Consider the following 25559-nt stretch of genomic DNA (forward strand, 5'->3'; position numbering starts at 1 on the left):
ACAGTAATTACACAGAAACATAGAATTATCCACTGAGAGAAAAAAAAGTTAAATGGATCAGGATCCAAAAGCACGGGGCTTGAGTTGACGTGCAAACCTTTAGTTACAAATACAGTACTTTTTAAATATAACACACAAACGCTAAAACAATTCTGATTTTACAAAGACAAAATAGAACACGAAACACAGAAATGTCTTTTCTTTCGCCCCTCACACAGCTGTATGTTGAATTACAGACATTCTTCTTGACAGTTTTAGCACCTCACCTCTTTAGAAATAGCAAAACTGCTTCTAGTACAGTACTTCTGCTTACATTGTGTGTCTTCATCCAACATTCTGTCCCACAATGGCTTCTGTCGCAAAACCATTTAAGCACAGAGAACACTTATTGCAGGCTACACTTTTCCTTATATCTCTGGCTAATAGTTACATGACACCCTAACCGCGAGTGTCCTGTACAAACCTGCCATACTTCTGTGTTACCTGCACAATAGCTGTGACAGGGTATTCATATATTTCAGCTATACTGGTGAAAAGAAAAAAAATCTTTTTGGGGTTATTTATTGTAGATGTGAAAAAAAAATATTTTTTAAATATTTGGGTTAAAATGAATCGTTTTTTCGCACTGTAATATCACCTTTAAAATTGTTGGCAGTAAAAAAACATGTTAACTGTATCTGCTCTCTGTCTGCCTCTTGGATTTTTCATTGGGATCAAGTGTTCCAGTTCACATGTGGCTTACCAGTATGTTTTCATTACTATTGGAACCTCTCGGGTCAATTAGGATATTTTAACTATTAAAGTGTTCTATTTCATTTGCGACTGCAGGCTTAGGGCAGCGTAGGACAACACAATGAAAGCATTTTTTTAACCAGAGACAAGAATACAACTTAAGTAAAGTGGAAAGTGGTTCTAAGTAACAACTCGTGAACAGAAACTAATTCTGAACCAATCAAACTAGTGGTGGAGAACGCAGAGCACATGCACTCATTTCAGCTTTATTCCCTGGGAATGTTGGGAGGTGGAATCTTCACCGCTGATGGCTCGACCCCCCAGATCTCAGTTGCATATTCGCTAATTGTCCTGTCGCTAGAGAACTTTCCAGAGCACGCAATGTTCTTGATGACTTTCTTTGTCCATTCCCTGGGGTTCTAGAACAAAAATAATTAAAATTTTAGGAAGTCTCACAATTAAAAAAAAAAGAAATTGCAATGATGGTTCCATCTCCAGTAGGGTGGTTTGTTGGAAGTCACCTGGCTGTATGTAGCTGTCCCCAATTTCCCTCTTTGATCAAAAAGTGTAGCATGTTTGTCAAAAGGCCAAAGAGTGACCTAAACCGTGTGAGGTTATTCATGATGATCTAGAGTGTCATTGGACTAGAATTTTAATTACACTGATATTGTGCTTAACACGCACCACAATAACTCACAGACATGACTATAAAAATAAAAATGTATTCGCTATTACACTTACCATGTACAACTGATCCACTTTCTCCTGACATTTTATATAAGCCTCAAAATCAGCAAATACTTTAAACCTGTTAAAAGGATATGCAAAATGTTAGCAAATGGCACAAAGAAGTCAGGTGCAGTTACATTGTCTCCTGCCAACCGCATTGTAGTTTGATGCATATGAATCCAATATACGATTCTAAATTAGAACAATGACAGACCTTGTCAAATCGCTGTAAAGCAGGTTAAGTGAGTTTTTGCAGCTGCTTTGGCAATACTACAGCCTGATCGTCTCAGTATATACACACCATGTAACGCAGTACAACGTAAAGGAAAATGAACCGTATTTCTTTCATTCATCGTTTACAGTTCATTCTCCTTTACGTTGTATGAATGAATGAAATATAGTTAATTCTCCTTTACGTTGTATGAATGAATGAAATACAGTTAATTCTCCTTTACGTTGTACTGTGTATGCACACCATATAACACAGTACAACATAAAAGAGAATGAACTGTATTTCACTCCTGAATCAACCCTGCTCATCCTATATATATCCCAGCGGACAATTTCTCTGCTTTTACCTGTCATGGTTCATCAGCATATTGACAACATCTTTGAAAAGATCAGGTTCCCTTGGAGAGAATCGGCCATCCCTTATCTGATCCATCGCCTGCCGTAGCTCAGGGATTCGATCGTAGTACTCCTTCGCATTGTACCTTATGGTTGATTAGAAAAATAATAGGATTATTGCAATTAAATCGTACAGTTCTAAATTACAAATATGTCTGGTTTAATGAATTGATGCCAAATCAAATACAAACCCTTTCTTGTCCAGTGCTTCGACGTCTTCAACTCTCATGCCAAATATGAACAGGTTTTCCTCTCCGGCTTCCTCAGCCATTTCCACATTAGCCCCATCCATGGTCCCTATGGTGAGTGCTCCATTCAACATAAACTTCATGTTGCCAGTGCCAGAAGCCTCTGTGCCCGCGGTGGATATTTGCTGAGACAAATCAGCTGCTGGAATAACTAGGAACACAACAGGGGGATATCCATTAGACATGGAACAACTGAATCCACAGAAAAGCACGAGGGCAAAGTCAAGTAGGCCAGGAAATGCTGTCCAGATAAAATGTATTCAAAACAGACACACAGGAGAAGCAGAGTCCCTGAACAGGGATCCCCGTGTCACCCACTCAATACATATAGACATAAACAAGAGTCTCTTTCACACGTGGGAGTACATTTCTAGATTGATAGATCTAACATTCAACGCATGTATATGTTAAAACAGTCATTTAATTATTCTGTGTATAATTATTTCAGAATTCAATGTTTAATAATATTCATAAATATTTCTGTATTTAAATATTTCTATTCTTTTCAGCTTGATAAAGCAAACTACAAGATCTTAAAGGCACATTTGAGCCCCTAGATTTTAAAAAAAAATATTTGAATGCCTATTGAGTCAATTTTGGGGGTGAGAGCTCTTTTAAGAAAGGCTCTTGTTTTTTTTGTTTTGATGTGGAGAAAACATATTTCCTATACAATAGATTCTCTCTTTTCCAAACTTTTCCATATAGTACCTTTTTCAGCTAGTGATACCCGGTAATTCTCCAAGTAGATGACTTTCAATCGGTCACCAACAACAGGATCATTATTTATGATGTTTCCAACAGAGGTGATCAGCTTGATTATCATTTTAGCCATGTGATAACCAGGGGCTGCCTGTAAGGGCAACAGAGATGAGGTTAATTGAATACGGACACAACTTTTGGAAGACCAGGGGCAGCCTCTCTCCTTATAAATTCTCAATCACTGTAACATTTATATTGGAATTACCCTTCCGTGGCAGTTCTGGAGATTATTATAAGCGTACAACTCTTTGTATGTGAGAAGCAATGGTAACCAAAATGTTTGGCACCAAGGCATGAAGGTTGGATGCCAGTTTAGTTGATCATTTTACCTTTCCTCCAATCATAACCGTTCTTGGCACAAAGAGTTTGGATGGGTCCTTCTTGATTCCTGCAAGGTGAATATGTAGTTAAGACACATACAAGATATTTTACAATTATTTTGCTTTATCTTTAAGATTTTGTGTCTTGGCGTTAACCAAGTACTTACTTCTAGTCCTTATTCTTTCCCATGAACCCTATTCTGAAATCAACTGTATTTTAATATGTACAATGTGGTTATTTTAACTACATTATACAAATCTCCATTAAAAGCATATACAGTCCCAGCAGGATTTCTGTGTTATTCTGGATACTCATTATCTGTCCATTCTTGACAACACTTACGGTTGTAGAGAGTAATGATATGTAAACAGTTTAGCAGCTGCCTTTTGTATTCGTGGATTCTCTTGACTTGAACATCAAACATGGAAGAAGGGTTGATCTTTACTTTGTATTCATTCTCCAGATAAACAGAAAACTTCAGCTTATTCTCCTGTAATAAAGGCCGTACATTATCAACTGACAATTTGGATTGAACTCCTCCGGTGGCGTAACAGAAAATGCTACACGCTTTTTATTTTTGTAATGTTCAAAAATGTCAAGTAGCAAAAGGAGTTTCCCAAATTCTGCATTTTATAATGATACATTAATATACATATTACATAAACATATGCAATAGTGTTTGCAGATTAAAATCGATTCATATGAATTAAAAAGGCACTTTATATGTACACTAAGGGAGCAGCCATTTTGAATTGTTGATCTCAGGTTCTGCATGGCTATTCATCTTTAAGTTATACATTCTCTAACGTAAAGTTACTGATTACTGTACGATGAAAGTGTCCATTACCTGCTTGACTTTGGACACATCATGCACAAAGCTCTCATCGTCCACAAAATCCAACAATTTCTTTAGTTGGCTCAAATCTGTCACAAAATCCTCTCCGATTTTCTGCGAATTATTAATACATAGTACATTATTATTATTAATGAACAGATATTGACGGTAAGTTTTCCTATATTATTATCGCTGTCAGGTGTATGTAAGGCAGAAAGGAAGTGTCAGAATACAAAGAAACTTCTAATTACAACTAATAGTCGTATTAATATCACAATGATGCAAAGCCCAGACTAGTTTGTGCTTTTCATATCAACACGGCTTGCAAAGGGCTTTCATTTTTAGGGTCTGCCTTTTGGGATGGGATCTTACCTCTGCGATGATATCAGCCAGACCTGGGTTACACAACATTAGCCAGCGCCTTGGAGTAATACCATTTGTCTTGTTCTGAAATTTTGTTGGTTCCTGGTCATAGAAGTCTTTAAATCTTCAGAATAAAATACATAAATAAGATAATTTTGACCAATGAAGAGACCCACTGGATTTAGAATACTTAAGATACCACTTAAGAACTTAGGAAAGGTCCATCCACCTGTAGACTAAGTGTAGCTGACTAGAACATGAACATGTATTAGAATCCTGTCTACAGTTGCATGGCTGATTTATTTGGGCCATTTGTGTGTACATTCCATTAGGATGCTGCTCAGCATTGTCACAAGTTATTGTAGTTTGGAAAAATGTTCTTGCGTTGAAGCCAAAGCACAATGTAACACAACTAGTTTGCTTTTAATGGTAGGGGTGCCGCAGAGCTCTCAAAGACTATGCAGTTTTGTTTATGAGTGGGCTTTTTTAACTGGTGGACCATAAAAACTACCTCATGTACGACAGTAACAATATTAATGCAGTTATCCAGTTTCTGAACATCAATGTTGCCTGGTTATACATGGCCATAGAAGTAATGGCCGCCACAGAACAATGCCATACTCACACAGTGTTTTTCACAATCTCTGAGTGAATCCTGGCCACTCCATTCACAGCATGAGATCCAATAACACACAGATGCGCCATGTTAATTCTTTTACAATCTCCTTCTTCAATTACTGACATCCTTCTCAGACGATCCATATCTCCAGGATACAATGCAGCTACTTCCTGTTAATTGAAGGCAAATACACAAACAAAAGGGTTAAAAGTACATATGAAATTCCCTATGAATTTCCCACGCAAATAATAACAAATATTTAAAACAATGACATCATTAGGCATACCCCCAAGAGAGATCCCTCTGGTCTACAAAAACACCAAGTGGATATCTTGTAATGTTGCTCTATTCTAGGGTTCTTGAAGGTCACAAATGGTCAACTCTGCTCCAAACCGTATGGGTTAGTAAACACATCCTATATATTTATTACTTTTACGAATAAGACATTTTGCAGTATAATTTTTCAAGCTATGATTCATTTTCAAATTATTAGTATTGTTCTTGGTTTTAAAATTATATTTAGTTTGTTTTTAAATTATTTTGATTTAACTTTTTACAGCTCTGACATCATTTCAACCTCCCTCAAAGCCATGTCATACAAACTTTCCTCTAACTGTCCTACTGTCAGAATGAGCAAGAAGTTGCCATACTATTCATTGATCGTAAATGTAGTGTTTTACCACTAGAGATGGTTAACGACCATACCCTTTTCTCAAGTGACAAAATGCTGCATAGTTTATGTATAGGTGTAAGATTTTATGACTTGGGATAATTTGAATTTTCTTTATAAGAGAATGTAGCTGTCTGTTGTTGATTAGAACTCGAACAAATTTTATCAGATAATCATAGAAGTTGCAGTTCAACAACAGACAAGACATAAATCTTCCTATGGTCGTAAGTACTAGCTTGTGACAATCGCGTGATCCAAGTCCTTACATCCAGGTGTTTCTGGTTGATTGCATAGATAATCTCCAGGTGACGTGGCAGTAGTTTCTCAAACAGATGAACGGGCCAGCGCTCCAGGGCTTCAGGTAGCACCGTGTGATTGGTGTAAGCACAGGTCCGCTTAGTTACATCCCAAGCCTAAAGAAAAGAGCAAATCTGATTATTACAGTTACAGGTACAACCTGATCATCTCTCAAGTACACAGCACTATCTTAATGGAAGAGTATTGTTAAAGGAATTACTGGAATGCCAATGGTTCCATCAGAGATCTCTGAAGTCCTATGTAACTACATTTTTCCTTTCTGTGTTGGCCCATCTAAAAGTATCAACCCTGACTAAAGACCGTAATACTAACAATCCTTTCTGACTGAAAGAAATGGAGGAGATCCCAATGTGTTCCTGCTACAAGAACAGCCGGTATACGCTATTGGAACGTAATTAGTAGTTTGCCTAAACTTGGCCTTTAGTGAAGCTGATCCTTTCAGACAAATGTTGAGAACCCGAGACTCATCACAATAAATGCAATGTTGCCATTGTTTATTTCCTGAATAGAATTTCATGTGTTGTTCTAATCAATCAAACTTTATCAAAAGGACATTCTTCTACAATTTGTTGTAAGGTTTTCTGAATTTATTTTCACTAGTTTTACAGCTGATTTTTTGGTAACAAGAGAACTCTCCATTAAGAGCACAGATTCGCCAACATTGGCCTACACACGTGGAGGAAGGAGCATTATTATCCTATCGACATCTATGGTCCTCTTACCTTATCCCAGTCTAGCTGCTCAACATCAACAAGTATCCTCATGAGCTCAGGGATGGCAAGTGCAGGATGTGTGTCATTCAATTGGATAGCAACCTGTTTAAGAGACATGAGGTCAAAATCAAACTGTCAAAAAGTCCATGGAACACACAATTTTGTTTCAAACATTTGAATGGTCGAGTAATCCCAAAGGTATCTAAAAAAGGTTTGCTAAAATCAGTGCCACCTTAGGCCATTAACTCTAATCTAGCAAAGTAGATATTGGTAGTTACTATGGGTACACAGAATGTTTTAGAGTGATCAAGACATCAAATAATTAACCTGTGATGCGTGAAGCAATCCTAAGAACCCTGTTTAATGTTTGAGGGCTATGAATGAATGAGGGCTATGAATGAGCCCAGGCTGTAGGTCTGTCCTCTGGACTCACCAGGAACTGGTCTAATAATAACCATATATCATGTCAAAGACACTGATCTGTTGCTGAGTTGCTGTTACACTACGTGACTAGAAAATATCAGTACTCAGTTTCCCATTAGGGCTGTTTACTTAATGAGGTAAGATTAACCTGCTATAATGATGCCTACTCCATCTAAAATATATATTTACACTTACCCCAGAGGGCATCCACCACAAAGATGGAGACAAAATATGGTGAGTGGATTTCCCCAATCACTCTCACACCGTTATCAAACGGTGATATGTTAAATTATGCACCCATGACCCCAAATCACAGCAGGATTAATCTAGGACAGCTGTAAACTGATTCCCCCACTAGCTGGAAAAATGCACTACCCTTCTTCCAAATATTCATTTAGTTTTGAATATATCTTTTGGCAACTAGAAACTTGTGAAGTGGCAAAGCCAATGAGTCCATTAGTTACATGGACTCATCTGACTGCAATCCTTTAATCGATGGAAATAATTTGTAAATGTGCACCAAAGTGCTGAACATCCTTATTTCTAAGACTATATAGAATTAAATGTCACCAGTAAATGGAACACGTTACCTTGTCTGGGAAAGTATCAAAGCAGGTTCTAACTGGATCACGACATCCAAACTTGGAAGACTTGAAGCGTCTGATGATGTCCTGGAGGGTGGCAGCTACAACAAAGTACTCCTGCTTCAGCCGCAACTCCTTACCTTCAAAGAACTATTGGTGGAACAGTCATTAGTATTAGCAATATACACACACCACCGGCATCAGACCCCTCAAACTACACACTCGAATCCCAGCTCTTTGTATCTGTGTCTGCACAATTAAATGCATGCAATACAAGTATGATGATAAGCGTAAGCTCTATGTATTTCTTGGCAATATTAAAAAGCAGTGCAAGGTTGTGGATATCAGTGACTTCATATCTCAAGTTCCTAATACTAGATACATGGATCTTAGGGGAAAATGTAATATACTGTATACCAGATATCTCTTGGTGAACTTAATGAAACCATCTAATGTTAAAGTAACATTAATAAGCAAGTTAAGAGGAACATTATCTCATAATGCTAATCCCCCCAAGGGTCCTACAAAAAGCAATCATGCAGCATATGCTCTTATCTACCAGGAACAGCCAACAGGTACTTCTACTTTTATTGTTGAACCTCAGCTTCAACAATTCCTGCCCTTCAAATGCAATTAAGCAGCTAAATCCTCCCCCCCTCTAGCTTTCCATTGAACACTTTGTTTAAGCATCATTTGGTTTGAGATATATTTCATTTGGGTTTATTGGTTGCAAAATATTGCTTTGTGATACTCACGTTGTCATTGGGATACAGAACCCGGGAGATATTTTCAGCAAGATTTCTGTCCAATACGGCCTCAATATAATCACCAACATTAACTGGAAGACAGAACAGATTATATTGATTTATTATGGAATGATGGCCCCACCTATGTTCCTTCTCATCACTATGGAATTTCTGTTCGTTGACACAGTGACTTATACATGCAATCTCCCAACCTACAGTCATGATGAGAAAATAAATCCCCAAAGGCGTGACCTATGTTCCCCACTGCAGATGGCCATGGGTAGAGGCAGAGGTTTAACTAGAAACCCCAGGGTCCTGGTGCAAAGAATGCCCCAGGGCTCCCTCGACTTCACCAAGCAGCATGATCCACAGTGCCATCTTTGTCACCAAACAGCTTGTTGGTGCCATCTCAGCCCCCACTGTCTGTGCCACATCTGTCCTTCAGCTTACCTAAGCCATCTTTGGCTTAGTGTTAAAAGCTGTATACAGCATACAACATCCACTGTGCATTTATCACATACTCAAGCATAAACCAAGGATAAGCCAATGGATTTAAATAGTGTACAGTATACTTATTACATTAACATTTTAGTTCTAGTTTCCAGGCCCCATATTGGATTTTCATTCTCATAACCTTATTTTTGTATAAAGTAAAAAGTGTTTAACACTCTTGGACAAGAGGTAGGAGACTTTGGTTGTTAAGTATGGGCTAAAATTGCTAAGAAGGCAACAAGACGACCTTGGTAGAGTTCAGATTAAAATAGCAACCGTCTGGGGCAAATGCATTCCCCTTACATGGTTATCCCGAGAATGTCGCTGGTAGTTTGAAGATATTCACAAGTGAGATAATGTAACAATCCTTGTAATGTTACTGTACTTCTGTTATATCAAAAGCCGCTGAAAGAAGATCTTTCATTCCCATTCCATGCTAACAATAAGCAGTCAGCACCATACAGTAATAATGAGTAAGAACAAAAAGATAAAAATGGTGGTTGAAGAAGCCTGTGCTTTTACTGAAATAATCTCTCACAAACACAAATCACTCACAGCCGACTATCCTGAGGTCTTGTAATATTAGTGGCATCTAAAGAGTCTGTACAATTCTATCGGTACGGAAAATCTACAGTAGTTTAGAACACATATTTTATGACTGCCTCCAAAACCATCGACTCATTTTCTAGGATGATTTCCAATAAAGATCAGCTGACACAAATTAACGATTACAGTCTGCCATTAGGGATGCAATACACAGATGGCTGTGTTTAATTAAACTATTTTAGTTGACATCACTTCTTGTTCATTCCCTGTAACCTGTCAACAACTTCAATATATTTCCTGGAAACTCAGGGCTTGTGGGGCAGAATGATATGCTACACCAAAGTGTGAAGATCTCAAAGCTTCCTTCAGAACCAAAGAGTGGACCTGGAGTCTTGAGAACTTTGGCTCATGATCAGTATCAATAAAGCACGGTGATGGGCACATTTATTCCACACATGTTGTATCCTCATCTTTATGTTTGACATTATAAGAATATTTTTTAAACAGCATTTGATGTTTTGCCTTGCCACTGCCGCCTTAACTGAAGTACAAATGACTGCCTGTGTTTAACTGCATGTTTCTCCAACTGAACACAAAGGTGTTACTGACATAGCACTGGCCCACTGGCGACAGACAGACGGGGTACTTTATAATAAACAATGTACTTACATTCTTGCAGGTTAAACTCATTGGGTGCTTTAGCAGACCAAAGCCTCATGGTGTTAACAGTGTTGTTTTTGTATCCTGGGACTGGAGTGTCGTAGGGCATCGCAAGGACAATCTGAAGAGACAAAAGTACTTTTCACATTCCATACCTCACAATTAGAACCAATAATGTACTGATTTAGCCACCATGTTCTAAATCCAATGCCCCTAATGACAAGACAAATATTTTAATATTTAACAACTGACTACCAGCTGACAGGAACATAAAACTAAAGCCTTCAAGAGCCTAAAATGTAAGGTAAGCTCTATGTCCAACACTTAAAGGCCTTCCAAAAATACCAGTTTAACAAATGAGGTAGCCTTCACCACTGGAGTAGGAAACGTGAACACAGATAGAGCAGTGGGAGACGATAATGATTTTACTCAGAATTACATACGTTCCTGTTTTCCTTTTTTGGAACAAACCTGTGTGTCCACCCATTTTGCTCCTTCAGCTGTGTGCTCCACTCTGCCGTAGAAATGAACTGGAAGCATGTACTCCGGGCGAGCTTTCTCCCAGGGATTACCATAACGCAACCAGTCGTCTGCCTCTTCAACCTGAACAATGAGGGGCGGTATAGCTTAAAAACTGAAAAATACATTTCAGGTGAACACAAAAAGCGACATATTCAAAACTTGTCAAGTATGGAATCCCCAGAGCGTTTAGAAAACTAGTAATAAATAATAATAAAAAATAATAATAGTTTCTTATTACTCAATACTTTTATAGTCACAAGCTAAGGAATGAAATTATTTTCCCACAACTAGAACCACTCGCTGGAATACTAAAGTGTACAAGGAATTTGGGTATTATTATGACGATATATTCATTTATTTATAATGTAACACTTCACTTGGAAGATGTAGATTGAGTGTAACTGAAACTAAACTCCATGATCACTCCAAGTACGGGTACTGTCTGAGAGGGCATCTTTAATCTGCCAGAGACTAAAAAACAGCCTGTAACTTGAAAAGTGTGGGCTATTTCCTAAAAAAATGGAGAAAGGGATCGTTTGGGTTTATTAATCCTAGATGTATGGTATTGTTGCCATTCCAAATGAAAGTGATACCCATAGGTATAACTAACAGGCTGATAGATCAGCATAGACAAAGGTAGATAGGCTGACCTTCAATCAAGTTCGAACATGTCACATAATTCTAAAACGACAATTTAGTTTCAGGGAAAACTGTCAACAAGTTATGTGTTTAGAACTTCAAATGTGCACTCCAACCAAATCTGGCCAAGCATTACATAAACACATATGATCACCGTGAAAATCAGTAACCATGGGAAATAGAATTTAACTTAGTACTGGATTTACCTGCCAGCCATTCATAATTCTTTGGTTGAATATCCCAAATTCGTATCGGATTCCATACCCATAAGCAGCAAGGCCAAGTGTGGCCATGGAGTCAAGGAAGCAAGCTAAAACACAAGATCGTCACCGTCAAAGCCAATCTTTTTTCCAGACGGTAGCCATATTTATTCATACATAGTCATTTATCGGGTACTGCCTATTAAGTGCCTGGACCAATTTAAATCTCCAGGCTTATCCCTGGGCCATGGTTTTGTAGGGGTTAGTATGCTAAGAATGAGGAAACAAGTCAGAACCATACCTGGGAACTTCTGGGCTCCAGGAGCCTTCCCTTGCATTTCACGGCCAGGACTTCCCACTGACATCAGCAAGCGGTCCTGTTGATGTCAGTGGGCGGTCCAGCTGAAGCTGGGGGCGTTACCACCAATGTCAGCGGGAAACACCCCCATTTAAATGGAAAATGGGCGGGGCATGTCAAGACCCCGCTCCCGTGACCCGGAGGGTTCGGGTCTTGACCTGGAGAAGCGGTGCTTCACCCGGCAATCTCCGGGCAACCCCAGAGAGTTCCCAAGTATGGTCAGAACTTGTACTTTACACACAAAATGGTTTTCAACTCCACATGCAGACAATACGGATTAATGAAACACAACAAAGCATGAGTTTAATGAAACGTGGAACACAAAATCACGATAAATTGTAATGTTTGGTGTGTTTTGATTTATCTTGCTATGTTTTCAAAATGAGTGTTCACAAACAATATATTGCTTCAACTACAAATATGTCACTTAATGAAAATCAATTTTTTTTGTGTTTCAAGATTACCTACCTGCCAAACGGCCCAGTCCACCATTACCAAGACCAGCATCTTCTTCAATCTCCTCCAGTTCCTCCATGTCCAGTCCAAGCTAAACAGAAACAGAAGGTTAGTTCCCTTACGCTATATGTTGTCTTGCAGTAACATCTTGACAATGGAAAGAGAATCTATGTATGCTCAACAGTGATTATGTTTATATCTTGAGTTGTATCTGAAATATAAGAGCCTCTGTCCTTGATCTGTCCATGGACGTCACAAATTAGATCACAACCCTCCTGCATCCTCCCCCTTTACGCAATAAAAAGCTGAACAACCCAAAAAATCGTTCAGGTGCATAAACCATTATGTTCACAATAATTACGAATGTTTTGAAATCATTTTTCCATAATTATCATGATCTGCATCATACCAATATCTGAAGTACGATTCAGTATAGGCATTTCCAATATCGTTGTTCATAGAACATGAATGGGTCACAGTGCCAGGTCAATCTCCTGCAGGCCCAAACTTCACTTAACTCTACAATATAACACATAAGTGATCAAAACTGTTGCAGAGCACCTCATCTCTATTAACTACACAAATTCACTAGCAGTTTAGTGAATAGATGCCCATGATGTAATAAAAAAGCTTGTGATATGAGACATGACAGGGGTGGGTAGACACTTGAGATAAACAGGTTGACAGATCCCAGACGCTCACACAATCCTGCTAATAAACCATTATTAAAGCATGTTTTGTATTGAATGTGCACTCCTTTTAACCCTTTTGTCACACTATTTTCGCACATTCCTGCGCTAAAGAGCTTTTTTGTGGAACAAATACTAACTTCAAGGTTTTCTAATTATAAGCCTTTTCTTTCTGTCTCTGAGGACCTCCAACATCTAGATCGTGACCAAAACAAATTTATCCCAGTAAGATTTAATGGACATAAAACCTGCGACTTTCATCTTAAAACCCAACTTCCCATAAAAACCACCAAATGATCACAGCCTGAAACAATTATTTTTTGTGAATCCTGGCAAAGATATTAAACTACTACACAAGTCACTCATGTGCAGCTATCAGGCCTTATCTATGCCTTGTGGTGTGTCATAAAGACACATGTTTTTTTTATACCATGCAAAACTATAATGCCAAAAAACACACCACAAAAATCAAAATGCGATAACTAACTAAAATAACAAAGCAGCCGATCAGAAGTTCTCCTATACTGGATGAAATAAAGTTTATTTAAGGAGTGGGGAACCTATTCAGGATCTCTGTTCTTGTTAGCGAGGAGAATGTGGAACATAGTCTTCCGGTCGCTGCAATATGTGCAGATGCGATGGTGATACAGAGGTTTCCCTCCGTCCCACATGACTTCCCTCAATTCGCATAGATTTGGAACAAGTCCAACCACGGAAAGATATCACAAAAACAAACATCAAGTCTTAACAGTACAGTACTGTGCAAAAGTTTTAGGCAGGTGTGAAAAACAATGCTGTAAAGTAAGAATGTTTTCCAAAATAGACACGTTAAAAGCTTATTTTCATCATTTAACAAAAGTGAAGAACTGTGGTTAGTTCTCAAAGATGTTTGGAACAACCTACCAGCCAAGTTGCTTAAAATACTTTGTGTCCCTAGAAGAATTGATGCTGTTTTAAAGGAAAAGGGCGATCACACCAAATACTGGTTTGATTTAGAACTTTCATTCCGTTCACTCACTTGAAAAAAATTAATTTTGTTTAATAATGAAAATAAACTATTAACGTATCTATTTTTGAAAGTATTCTTACTTTACAGCATTTTTTTTCACACTTGCCTAAAACTTTTGCACAGTACTTTATATTTCCAGCTTTTATATCTTTTAGCCTTCTCTCTGTGTGATCATTTATATTAAATAAATATATAATTAAGATGTTATTGAACCATTAAAAATAAATAGTTTAACTGTGGTATAGACTTGTACCATGAAATAAAAAGAGCAAATTTGGTAAAGATGATATATTTGTTGGCTAAATGAATTACAATAGATTTTGAATTTTTCCTACTCGTTATGATACATAAATATATAACGGGAAGGACAATTTTGCCAACAAAGGATTTGAATGGCAGACTAATGTGCATTCCTTGGTGCGGGGAGAACGTTTTAATGAATTTTTTATAAAAGAAATTTGAGCAAGATGTAAAAAGCTAGAGGCTGTTTTGATAAACCTTGTTTAGCTTGATATATATATATATATATATATACATACATACAGTAAAACAATGACTAGTTTCTGGCAATTATGTCTGAAAAAATCTGGCCCTAGCTAAGTATACAGAAACTTGGCAGAAGGAAGCGACTTCCTTTTAGAAACAAAACATAAAAAAAAAACAAATTAGTCAAATAAAATACATTTGCCATGAACAGAAAGCATTCCGATCCAAGGAGTCAATCAGTGGCGTGAAACATGTCACCCCAGAGGTTGCATAGTGCCTCAGCTCTGGAGCTGCAGCTTCTCCCAAAGGCACATATCATACCTGCCTAAATGTATTGTTTTTTTACGCAAATTCATTGATAAAATAGCAAGAGTGGAGCAGCAATAGTAGTGCTGTTTAAAATAATATCACGTAGAAAATATAGTGCAGCCCATAATCAGAATTTTACCAAATTTACTGTAAATCAGATTTTTATTCTCAAATATATTAGTTTTTTAAATGTACAACATATAATGTGATTTGATCCTAATTTAAGCCAATAGCAAACTTTGTTTTTTTTAGACTACTTTTAAAATTTGCACCAGAATAATAAATAATCCTCCATACAACAGCAATAAAGTTGGACTGGATATTGAAATGGACATCGGTACCAGTCATGGCTGGGAGTTACCTGGTAAACAGCTTCGTCGCAGGCGTGCTGGAGACCTAAGTTCAGCATTGTGTTCTGAAGAGTTCGGCCCATGTAGAATTCCAGTGATAAGTAATAAATACGCTGTAAGAAGAAGAAAACAAAAAAAACATTATAAAATACCACCATAGCACCATATAAAGGGTCCTTTTTCCGACTCATTTCTTGTTGTTACTGTACGCTGGACAATGTAGCCAAAACACCATTGGGCTTAACATATAAATGAACTGCTGCAATGGAGAACAATAAAAGCATTCATAGAAATAGTCTGATCGAAAAAATTTCGTAACCACACTGTATAAGTTTCTTAGGCTGTACACGTCTCCCAAACACGTGACGTAAACATACATGAACAGAATAAACAAATATTGTAGTTAAGGTCACAGATGGAAATGAATCTTCCAGGGTCTACAAAATAAAAAGCTTTGGGGTTACGACAACTGGACCTCTTCTAGAATGAAAACGTCAATGGCACGTTGGAACATCCTATCTCCTGGGGCTGTTCAACACGTACCATACTCAAATGTGACTCTTAGGGCCCTGATTTTTAAGGGGCCACTTAAAAATCAGTATGGCCACCTGTATATCGTATGTAGTATAATTCCCCGTAAAGAATGAACGAACAAAAAACAAAATAAATAGTTTTTGTTTAACTTTTTGTTTCTGAAAGTCCAAAATGCTATACAATGAATATAGACATATCAATAAATAAGAATTATCAGGCTAGGTATTCACAAAAGACATCTTGCGACAAACCGGCTACAAATGACTGACCCAGTTCAGTGTTAAAAAGACCGGAGTAAGAATAATATTTACTTCTTCCAAATACGCAATAGTTATTTTTAACTGGTAATTGAAATTCTTAGAAAGCAGTTTGTACTTTTGAAGCCACAGTCTATTGGATCTCGTCTACCCTGTTTGCGTACAGTGAATACGGACATTGACACTGTGGGCAAAAACGAGGCATGCGTTTCAATAGAGGTCACATTAACTATAGTTTACACTCTCACAAAGCACCACCGACTCTATTTAACGTCAATGAATATTGTAAAGTTTATTTGCTATTAAACCTCTGGCGAGCTCCAAAGATAAGCTGTAAAAAAGAGTAAACAAAACTTTGGGACGACTCTGCCAACACAATCGGTTATCACTTTTTGATTCATCGTCTGGTGGACTCTCAAACAGCGTAATCTGTTAGATGATAGTTTCATCTATTTTATTTATGAAGCATCAACATTTTACATAAACACAACACATAGCTCAATAAACACTCAAACACAACAAGCAGCACCAGGAATGTCAGTACAGCGGGAGCAGAAGTGTATATAAGCATTGGTAGAGCACGTTCACATGCCTCCAGTGCATACATTAGCAGTTGGGTTGAGGGCTGAAACCAGCACTGCCCCATTCTCTTGACCCAAGGCTAGCCTACTAGATAAGCTAACATCCCAGAGAATGGAATGGATGGAACTTCACATCATTGCACAATGTTCCTGATAGAAATGCTCTGGCAAGGATATAACCAGGGGTGTCCCTACAGGTGGACTATGGGGGCTGAAGCCCTGGGTGTTTCATTCAGTGTACATCAGCCTTCTTCCAAGCCCCTGACTCCTACGTGTCCTGCTCCCAGCCACACTGGTTACCAAGGAACCCAGCCGGGTCATGTAACATACATTTTGTGATCCTGCAGTAAATTATGGCAGTTCACACAGAGGAGAGCCGTAAGGGAGAGAAAAAGAGAGATATGGATAGCTGTGAGAGAGGGAGTTGATGTGTATTTGTATCTGTACATGTATAGTGTGTGTGCTAGTATCTGGTGTTAGAGTGTGTATGTGTTAGTATAGAGTGTTAATTTTAGTGTTAAGTGCATGGTCTTTAACCGAGTGTGGGTTAGAGAATGGTGTTAGAGCCACTAAACTGAACCCATCCTGGGCTGACTCTATCATATTGGGGTAGCTGCTGCTGGCAGCTTTCTGTTGGATTCTGCTCGTTTCGACCCAGCTCGTCCTGACCTTGCTCTCGGCTCCCGCTTTGGCAGTTGTTTGTGATATTGGGGTTTATTCGCTAAAGTGAACATTATGTGTTATGAAGGACCAACACTGTAGCTCATCCAGAAGGGGTAAGTTGGCTCCACATACCACGTAGCTCAACCAAGCTCTTCTTGAAAGAGAAGCACGTTGGGGTTGCTCTTCATAACCCAAAAGTAAAGTTTTGACTTTCTCTGAAGTATCTTCTACCCAAAAAAGGCGATACCTTTTACTCAAGCAATCTATAAATCATCGAGAGTCAATTAACACGCAGGGGTGCAGTGGCTTGCACAGCACTGATATAGGGTTAACAAACAAATGGCCTCTGATCGATCACACCATACATTATGCAAAGTGCTGAAAGGTTAGAGAGCGTGAAGGTCACAACTAAGAAATGTACCCCAGAGGCCTGTAAAAACCCCTCTTCATATGTACACCAAAGCATGTTATTTATTTTCTGTGTTCTGCTAGCTGCCACTGATACCAGCTTCCATGAGACAGAGTTTTAACACATTTGCAACCAATGACATACGGAGTATGTCATATAAATATGTCCCTAGAGGACCAATCATGTCCCTCTTCTCCTACAGCCAATCACACGCATAGATATAGTTAAATGCTCGTACCTCTGCTTAACCTCTGTTCTATGCCTCTGTTCCCCGGGTCCTAAGACCAAGATTTTAAAAAAATGCATTATTTTATTTACTTTTTCTTTTATTTTGTGTAGTTACTGTGGTAGGGCCTAGTAAATGAGGAATTAGACAAAGTTACGGTTAGGGTTTGGTAGGGGTTAAAAAAAACTATTTAGAACACTTAAATAAATGGAAATCACATACCAGTATAGGGCGGTTTCCAAATTAACAAATATATGGTATTTGTATTTTTTTCACATTTATACTAACTGTAAATAAATGTGTAAAAATTCACTTAATTAATAAAATTCTAATAATAAAAAATAATGCCTTACATCAGGGCTCGACAAATCCCAGGCGCCAGGTTTTGTCAGCCTCTTACATCCAGAAAAGATTGTGGATGTAAGAGGCTAAGCTACCACATGGGGGCGCTGCTGCTGCTGTCTGCCCAGGAGTCTGGGCAGACAGCACAGCCACTCAGAGCCCGCCCCGAGCCTGAGATCACTCCCACGGAGTGATCCTGTAGGCTGAAAACGCGGTTGCTGCAAAACCAGCAATCGTGTTTTCAGCCGCCACAGGCAGCTTCAGGGAAGGGGGTTGTGTGTTGATTGAGTCCCCACACAAGTGTGGGGACCTGACCCAACACCCCCCAGCTGCCTGATCGCTCCATGAGAGCGACAGTGCAGCGTTAACCCCTTCAATGCCGGGATCGCGGCATTTAGGGGTTAATTCCCGTTTTGCAGGGGGCTCTGCTGCTGGTGGTGGTCTGCCTAGAAGCCCAGGCAGACCAGCAACAGCAAAAACGAGCCTCCATAAGCCCTTTGATGATTCTTGTAGGCATGGAAGCCTACAGCAGTCATCAAAGACTCCCCCTGCAGTGGCTGGTCTATAGACCAGCAATTGAGTCCCAGCTCAGGACAGGGGAGAGGGTTCTTTGGTCTCCCCATGAGTGTGGAGACCAGCCCCAACACCCTCCTGCTGCCTGATCGCTCCATGAGAGCGACAGTGCAGCGTTAACCCCTTCAATGCTACAATTGTGTATGACACATTCCTGGCATTGCAGTGGTTAACATTTGTCCCCACAAGCTTGTGGGGACTAAATATCAGTCAATGCTGTGCTCCAATGGAACATCAGCATCGAAAGAATTAATTTTTTTTTTTTAAAACAGTACTGACCTGAAAGTCCAGGGTGCTTCCAGGTCAAACGCTGTGAGTTTAGTAAGTGGGCTGATGATGATCGGATCACTCCTGACCAACTGTTAGTTTAAAAAAATCCTGGCTCCTAACTTTTTTACCTGGCGCCTAGATTCACAACAAATTTGTCAAGCCCTGCCATACATATATGAATCTGTTTTTTATTATTATTTTTTTTTTAAAAAAAAGCTCTACTTGTTCCCCAAAAATATGTATAATTTGTGTGGGTTGAAGAAAGATACAGCAAAAATATGAAAATTGATCTGGGCCTGCAGTGTAAAAGAGCCCTGGTCCTTAAGGGGTTAAATGTTATATTACCTTGCTATGAATGAATAAAATGACTACTAGTGAAACGGTAAAAAGGATTTTAAAAGGGAAGACGTCCATAAGCCTGATTTAATTTTTTAAAAGGGATCTGTGTAATGAAAGACAGATGAGTGATGCATAATGCCAGCAAATTACTGCAATAAGGTCACCCAGTCAAGGTCACTTTGTTCCTGTGTATTGTCTCACGCTGAGAAACACATAAGAAAAGGTAATCCAATTAGGAACTTAACACTAAAAGCCAAACGCGTTCTCCTCTAATAATTTGTCAAAAGGAAATTTGTAAGGAAATTGTAAAAAAATACACTTTCTTTTTAACTAAACAGAGAGTCTACATTAAATTAAACAAAATAAATCGGTTTTCTGTGTATTCTGTTACGCATTGAATTATTCAAATGTATTGAAGAAGCCAATTAACAGAAAGCACGCATTCTTTACACCAGGGGTAAAGCTAAACCCCGCACAGCTGAATCATTCTACCAAATATAGCCATTAGAGCAGAAGGTGCTACTGACAACGTCACCGGGGCACGTGATACAGAATACAGGCAGCCGTCACCATTCATTTACACGACAATTAGACAACCCATACCATAAGAACATAAGGGGAGAAAATAGATAAACTAAAGTACTCAAAATGGTAATGGGCATCCAGTGATGGATGCTGATCAGCAGTACATGGTAACTACTTGCAAGCTACCTATATGATAAGCGATGTGGGAGCATCTCATCTCCCGTTGAATATAGCATGACAGTACTAGAGGTCCGTCATCCATTTTAGTAGCCAAGTCTCCATACAGTAGGGCGCCTTCTCCGGTTGTAAAGATGGCTGGCTGTGGATGGGCACGATCCCTACCCCAGGGAATTTCAGATGAGTTAAGCATTTGAACTTCTAAACCTTGCTACGTAATGTCCTGGAGAGTTAATAAGAAGCTTCTACAATCTCACATTTTACTCCAACACCAGGGTACTTATTTAAGAACACTGTATCGTTTCCAAACATAAAAAACAAACAATTTTTAATGTTTACAAATTGTAAAGTTTTGTAAACAAGAACATAACGGTTTTCGAGGATCAGCATGTATATCTTTATAAATATACATGTTGCTAATATGGTATAAGATTAGGTTATATCAATGTTATAATTGTGCTTACATCATATATTCAGTAATATATTAATCATACTGGTGGCAAATTCACATATTTTTGTTAACCCATAAGTAACTAGTATACGCCCAGATATTATCTCAATATGGCCTCCAATTCTTGAGTTTTGTGTCTAAATAACTACCAGCCAAAAAAAAAATCCTTTAATGTGTTTGTATATTGGAACTATATCATCATAATGTAAATTCAGTTACAAAGGCTCCATCGCAAAAGAGAAGCAATTAAAAAAAATGATTAAAAAACGCCATTGTGAAATTTATTGGACGCATTTCACTGACATTTTTCTGCAAATGAGTCTGAAACGGGGTGGCATTTCCAGAAATTGTAATGTCGGGTGGTTAATAACCTTTAAAAGAGACATTCTAGCTCTTGTATGCACCTTAAGACATATGACATCAGAGTATTACCTTTACATTTGTTTAAGCAACTGCTTAAGCGGAATCATGATTCAGGGATAGCTCCAGTGCTGAGTCATGCGAGAGTTAACAGGGAGTCTGAAAACCCTGCATGCATGCGCAGAAGTAGTTCAAATTGCTCTTTTATGTTGTCAAATGGTTCTTAATGGCTCGTAAATATTAAGATAAATAATCGCAGATCTAAATAATATTATCACCTGTCTGACATCATCTTATCACAAAAGATGGACATCCGTTCCCTGAAGCCTAATCTAAGCTATTATAAAATGCATGCCCATAGATGAGACATAACGGTGGCAAATACACAATTTGTAAAGGTAACAGGACCACACGGGCAACTCGACAGCATTATTCCTATTTGTAGAGTTGATCGGATAGCACCCTTTCTCTTCGTATCAATATTTACGCTGGGAAGGTCCTATCGTATTTACAGGTCAATCTAATACAATATTGGCCATTAAAAAAAAGCCCAGCAAGAATGGTTTAGAATTCTGATTTTTTTTTTCTATTACACTTTTAAGCCAATTTCATTGTGTTTATATCTAAACTTACATCTATTAAATTTACAGCAGCCTGTTCAGTGTTTGATCCTCATTAAGCGGTGCCACTGAATAAAAGGAAAGATTCAATGAAAAGATTTTTTTTTTTAAACTGGCATAACACCCAAGGCTAGAAATACACAATATTAACCCTTTAATATGGGTGAGAGACATTTTTTTAACATTAGCTAAGCTTTGATCATGCTGCTAAATACTTAAATAATCCAAGTTAATTCATGTCGACGTGTAATGTTTTCTGTAGATTCTCATAGATGTATGACATCAAAATGAAAATGGCTACAACATATTGAAGAAGAGCATGTTTTATCAGTCGGTTGGCCTCATTTATGGAATAAGTGCGGAAATGTATAGGATTCACAAAATGAAAACGAGCATGATGATTAAAACATCATCACGGACAATAATGCAACTAAAATTTCAGTTCAGTAGCTAGTTACAGAAGGATCAAGTTGAATATAGGCACCAAATATGATGTGGCTGCCATATAATACTTCTTCTTTAGGCATTGCCTTATTACCTATTTTTTCCAGGTAAACAACAATTTGTATTGCGCTGATCTTAAGAAATATAATTATTATTTATGCAGAGGTTTTTAAAAATTCCCATCTGACTGCAGGGAAAATGGTTCAGGATACGAGGGCAGCCTGGTCAAGGGCATTGCGAAATGACGTAGGGATACGTCATCGCTGGTACTCCAGCCGCACGGGCCTTACCATTTCATTTGAAAATGAGTGCAATGTGTTATTTGCCATGTACTGCATGATTTTAACATATTATTATCGCTTATTTATACGGCATCAATTTACGCAGCGCGTCTTACAGACAAAAAAAGTGGAATCGCCAATGACAACCCAAGAGCTTACAATCTAGCTATACATGCGTGCCACCTACACCAGTGCCACCTACACCAGTGCCACTCTTCCATGTATGAATCCAATTAATGTGTTTATTTTATCTGCCATTATAACTGCCTAGTAGGGGTCACTCTGGGGTTTTATTGATCATCCATCAACACACAATGGACATCGTGCATACGTGTGATTTACATGGACACACATACTGCACGTACGCACGGTGTCTGCAGCGCTGGCACACATACAGTCCCCTATACAGTCCCATACACAGTGTGTGACCTCCCTTCTGCAGGAACAAATTGCTGCAGTAAATAATCAATAGTGAATAATCACACTTTTACCGGGATCGCGATCTAGTTATGGCTGCATAGCATCCCCGTGCATGTCACTAAAGAGGTGTGACGCACTTTTACGGTTTACGAATCATTGGCAACGAATGATTTCCAACCGGGAGTAAACATCGCAAATGTATGCGACCTCCAGGTAGGTTAATAACATTACATGATTATAGCATTAAACAGAATATTACTCTGAAAGGCCGTGATCTTCTGATTAGGGGTTAGAACAGGTTCTTTAATGAAATGCTCGTGCATCCTTTAAATGAGATGCAGAACTGATCCTGCAAAACAAGTCAAGATGGATGATGTTTATGGCTGAGCAGCGCACTCTGCCCACTTGGTCATCGTCTATACAGATCAGCAGATCGGGGGTTACCTTGGGGTCCTTCTCGTAGTAATATTGCTGGGTTCTGATCCATCGTCCCACCAGATGGTCCCTGACAGTATGTGCCAGGGCGAAGTAATAGTCTCTCGGGGTGGACACGTTCCTATCCTTCACTAAGGTGAAGTGGAGATGCCTATTGAAGCTCTTCCTGACTTCAGACACATCCCCGAGCCCTGCGATGCCCCTCACACTAATCTGCTTCCTCTTGTCGCTGTCTGTCAGAGGAGCAGCCATTTCTTGACAATGGGGATGAGCAAGACAAGCTGGGAAGGAGTCTCAGGTCTCTGCTCGAAGCTGATGATTTGGGTGATCAGCCTATGCCCCCAGTCCTTCCACTAGTAACTGCAGAGGGAGGGATTGGGGTTGCGCATGCGCACTGTACACTGCAGCCCAGTACATGTACCAGGAGATGTGCTTTGAGCATTAACCTCTGCTTTACTTATTAATGCAGGGTGACTCCTCCTCCTGCTCTGCTCAGCAATGTTTTGCAAGCAGGCTGTACAGTAGGAACACACAACCTTTGTCTCTTCAACTCATTAGTATTGAAAGCAGCCCAAGGGCTGGCAGGGAACCTGGAATATGTTGTTTTTTCCTGTTAGCTCAGACGCCATCCAACATTAAGAAAACATGTTGGGAATCACCATGCAGAGCATTGAAAACATCTCAGCTGCTGCAGGATCTCCTGCATGTTGGCTGACGTAGATGCACGTTTAGGGAATTCTCCATTAGCGCTGATACTTGTACTAGAATAGTGTTGTTCTGCTGCAACAGAAAACTATTTTCTCCGAAGGCTTAATACCATCATTGCCAACCTGGCATAGGAGTTTCAGATCATGGGGAGAAATAATAGAGTTTTTGATAACATGCTAAAAAGTGAAATAACATTTATTTCCAGTAAATGTACGCACCCTTGACTTAGTTATATATTTTTTATAGTGTCCTAGAAGATTCCATAGCACTGACCCCAATGAAACAAAGTCTTTGCAGAGGATTTGGTCAGAGGCATTGACGATGGTTTTCGCTGGAAGGCCAACTATGCTTATCTAGATAGCATCATTTAAGAGTAATTGTTGGGCAAAGTACTAACCGTTTAGCAGTCCTCATGCCAACCAGTGGAATAAGTCAGCTGATTGTCCCACATTTTGCATCCAGTACTAAAACACATTTCAATCTGGAAACATATTGCCCGTAGCAGTACATTACTACATGCTCTACGCATTGATCGTAGGCACATATTTAATTTTACATTTCTTAATGCAATCTAGCACTTAAGAGTACTGGTTTTCTGTTCACACTCCTGTAATTTTATTTGCAAATCTGGACGTTGTAGGCGGTCATATAATATTTTTATCACATTCCAAACACAACACCGAACTGATTCTTTATGGCACAGCTAATGAAGCACATTTCCCACACAGACCTTACTCAGAGGGTTCGAATAAATAAAACTCTTCGTGTTAAAGAATAAATCCTGCATATGGGCAGCTGCTGCACATGTTGAGAATGATCCACAGATACTGATCCATTGGGCTAGCGTGGCAGGCAACCTACATAGAGTGTACTTTACCCAGACTGACGGTGGTTTGGACTTTGACAATCAACCTGCGGAAAATGTCAAGTGAATGGAAACCAAAATGCTCTATACTGCTTACTTTAATAATTAGCCTGTGGCACTTTAGCAGTTGGAGTAGATAGCAGGGACAATTAAGTTATTATACCAGAAGAATTGAAGGAAGCATATGTGAGACTGTTCGATTAAGAAGCTTAAATTAGGTGGGCAATGGTTGGGGCCGGTAATAAGTCCAATATAAGTAAATTCATTTGCAAACTTCGCAAGTTTACGCAAGCAATGGTACCTTTTTACATTTCATTTTCGACAGTTGCTAAGTAATTAAGCAGGAAACAGGACTTTTACATTGTGAAAACCCACTTGTTATCTTGGTGACCATACTCACCACATCATGTCCGCACACTGGTGGTTTTAAAACACTCCGCAGGCAAACAGTTCTGGGAATGTGTTACCTTTATGGATAAGGAAGTGGCGTTACATGTAAAAGGTGCGCTTTTATTTGATGGCTATCGTCACATTAGTAAACCCAAAGGAATAATTGAATACAGCTGTTATTTAGTAGTGGGTTGGCATCTTTTGGGCCAAGAGAGCGAGCCTCATCAGATGCCCCAGTAATATGCAGGCTGGTGTACATTTTGCAAACAACACATTCAATAATTAC

At 38.9% G+C, this 25559-nt stretch overlaps 1 protein-coding gene across 1 annotated transcript; it reads right to left on the reverse strand.

Moving 5' to 3' along the window:
• Window positions 1-749: 749 nt before the first annotated feature.
• On the reverse strand, window positions 750-23674 carry LOC128483364 (glycogen phosphorylase, brain form). Its single transcript, XM_053459532.1, has 20 exons — window positions 23320-23674; window positions 15415-15516; window positions 12573-12651; window positions 11753-11856; window positions 10857-10988; window positions 10395-10506; window positions 8697-8779; window positions 7948-8091; window positions 6944-7036; window positions 6170-6316; window positions 5240-5403; window positions 4624-4738; window positions 4264-4365; window positions 3759-3906; window positions 3425-3483; window positions 3045-3186; window positions 2280-2487; window positions 2040-2174; window positions 1474-1540; window positions 750-1151 (listed from the first exon to the last, which is right to left on the reverse strand). The coding sequence occupies exons 1-20, from the start codon at window positions 23560-23562 to the stop codon at window positions 999-1001; spliced, it is 2532 nt and encodes an 843-aa protein (XP_053315507.1). The 5' UTR covers window positions 23563-23674; the 3' UTR covers window positions 750-998.
• Between the last annotated feature and the right edge of the window lie 1885 nt (window positions 23675-25559).

Source organism: Spea bombifrons, chromosome 3 (assembly GCF_027358695.1).
Source record: "Spea bombifrons isolate aSpeBom1 chromosome 3, aSpeBom1.2.pri, whole genome shotgun sequence".
Classification (NCBI taxonomy): domain Eukaryota; kingdom Metazoa; phylum Chordata; class Amphibia; order Anura; family Pelobatidae; genus Spea; species Spea bombifrons.

Bases quoted from the DNA above. Each gene is read 5' to 3' on its own strand.
- LOC128483364 (XM_053459532.1), bottom strand. From the start codon at position 23,562: ATGGCTGCTCCTCTGACAGACAGCGACAAGAGGAAGCAGATTAGTGTG. The intron at 3,907-4,263 runs GTAATGGACACT...CCTTTATTACAG, and splicing joins ATGTGTCCAAAGTCAAGCAG to GAGAATAAGCTGAAGTTTTC. The intron at 1,152-1,473 runs GTAAGTGTAATA...TTTTTGTTCTAG, and splicing joins AAGTGGATCAGTTGTACATG to AACCCCAGGGAATGGACAAA.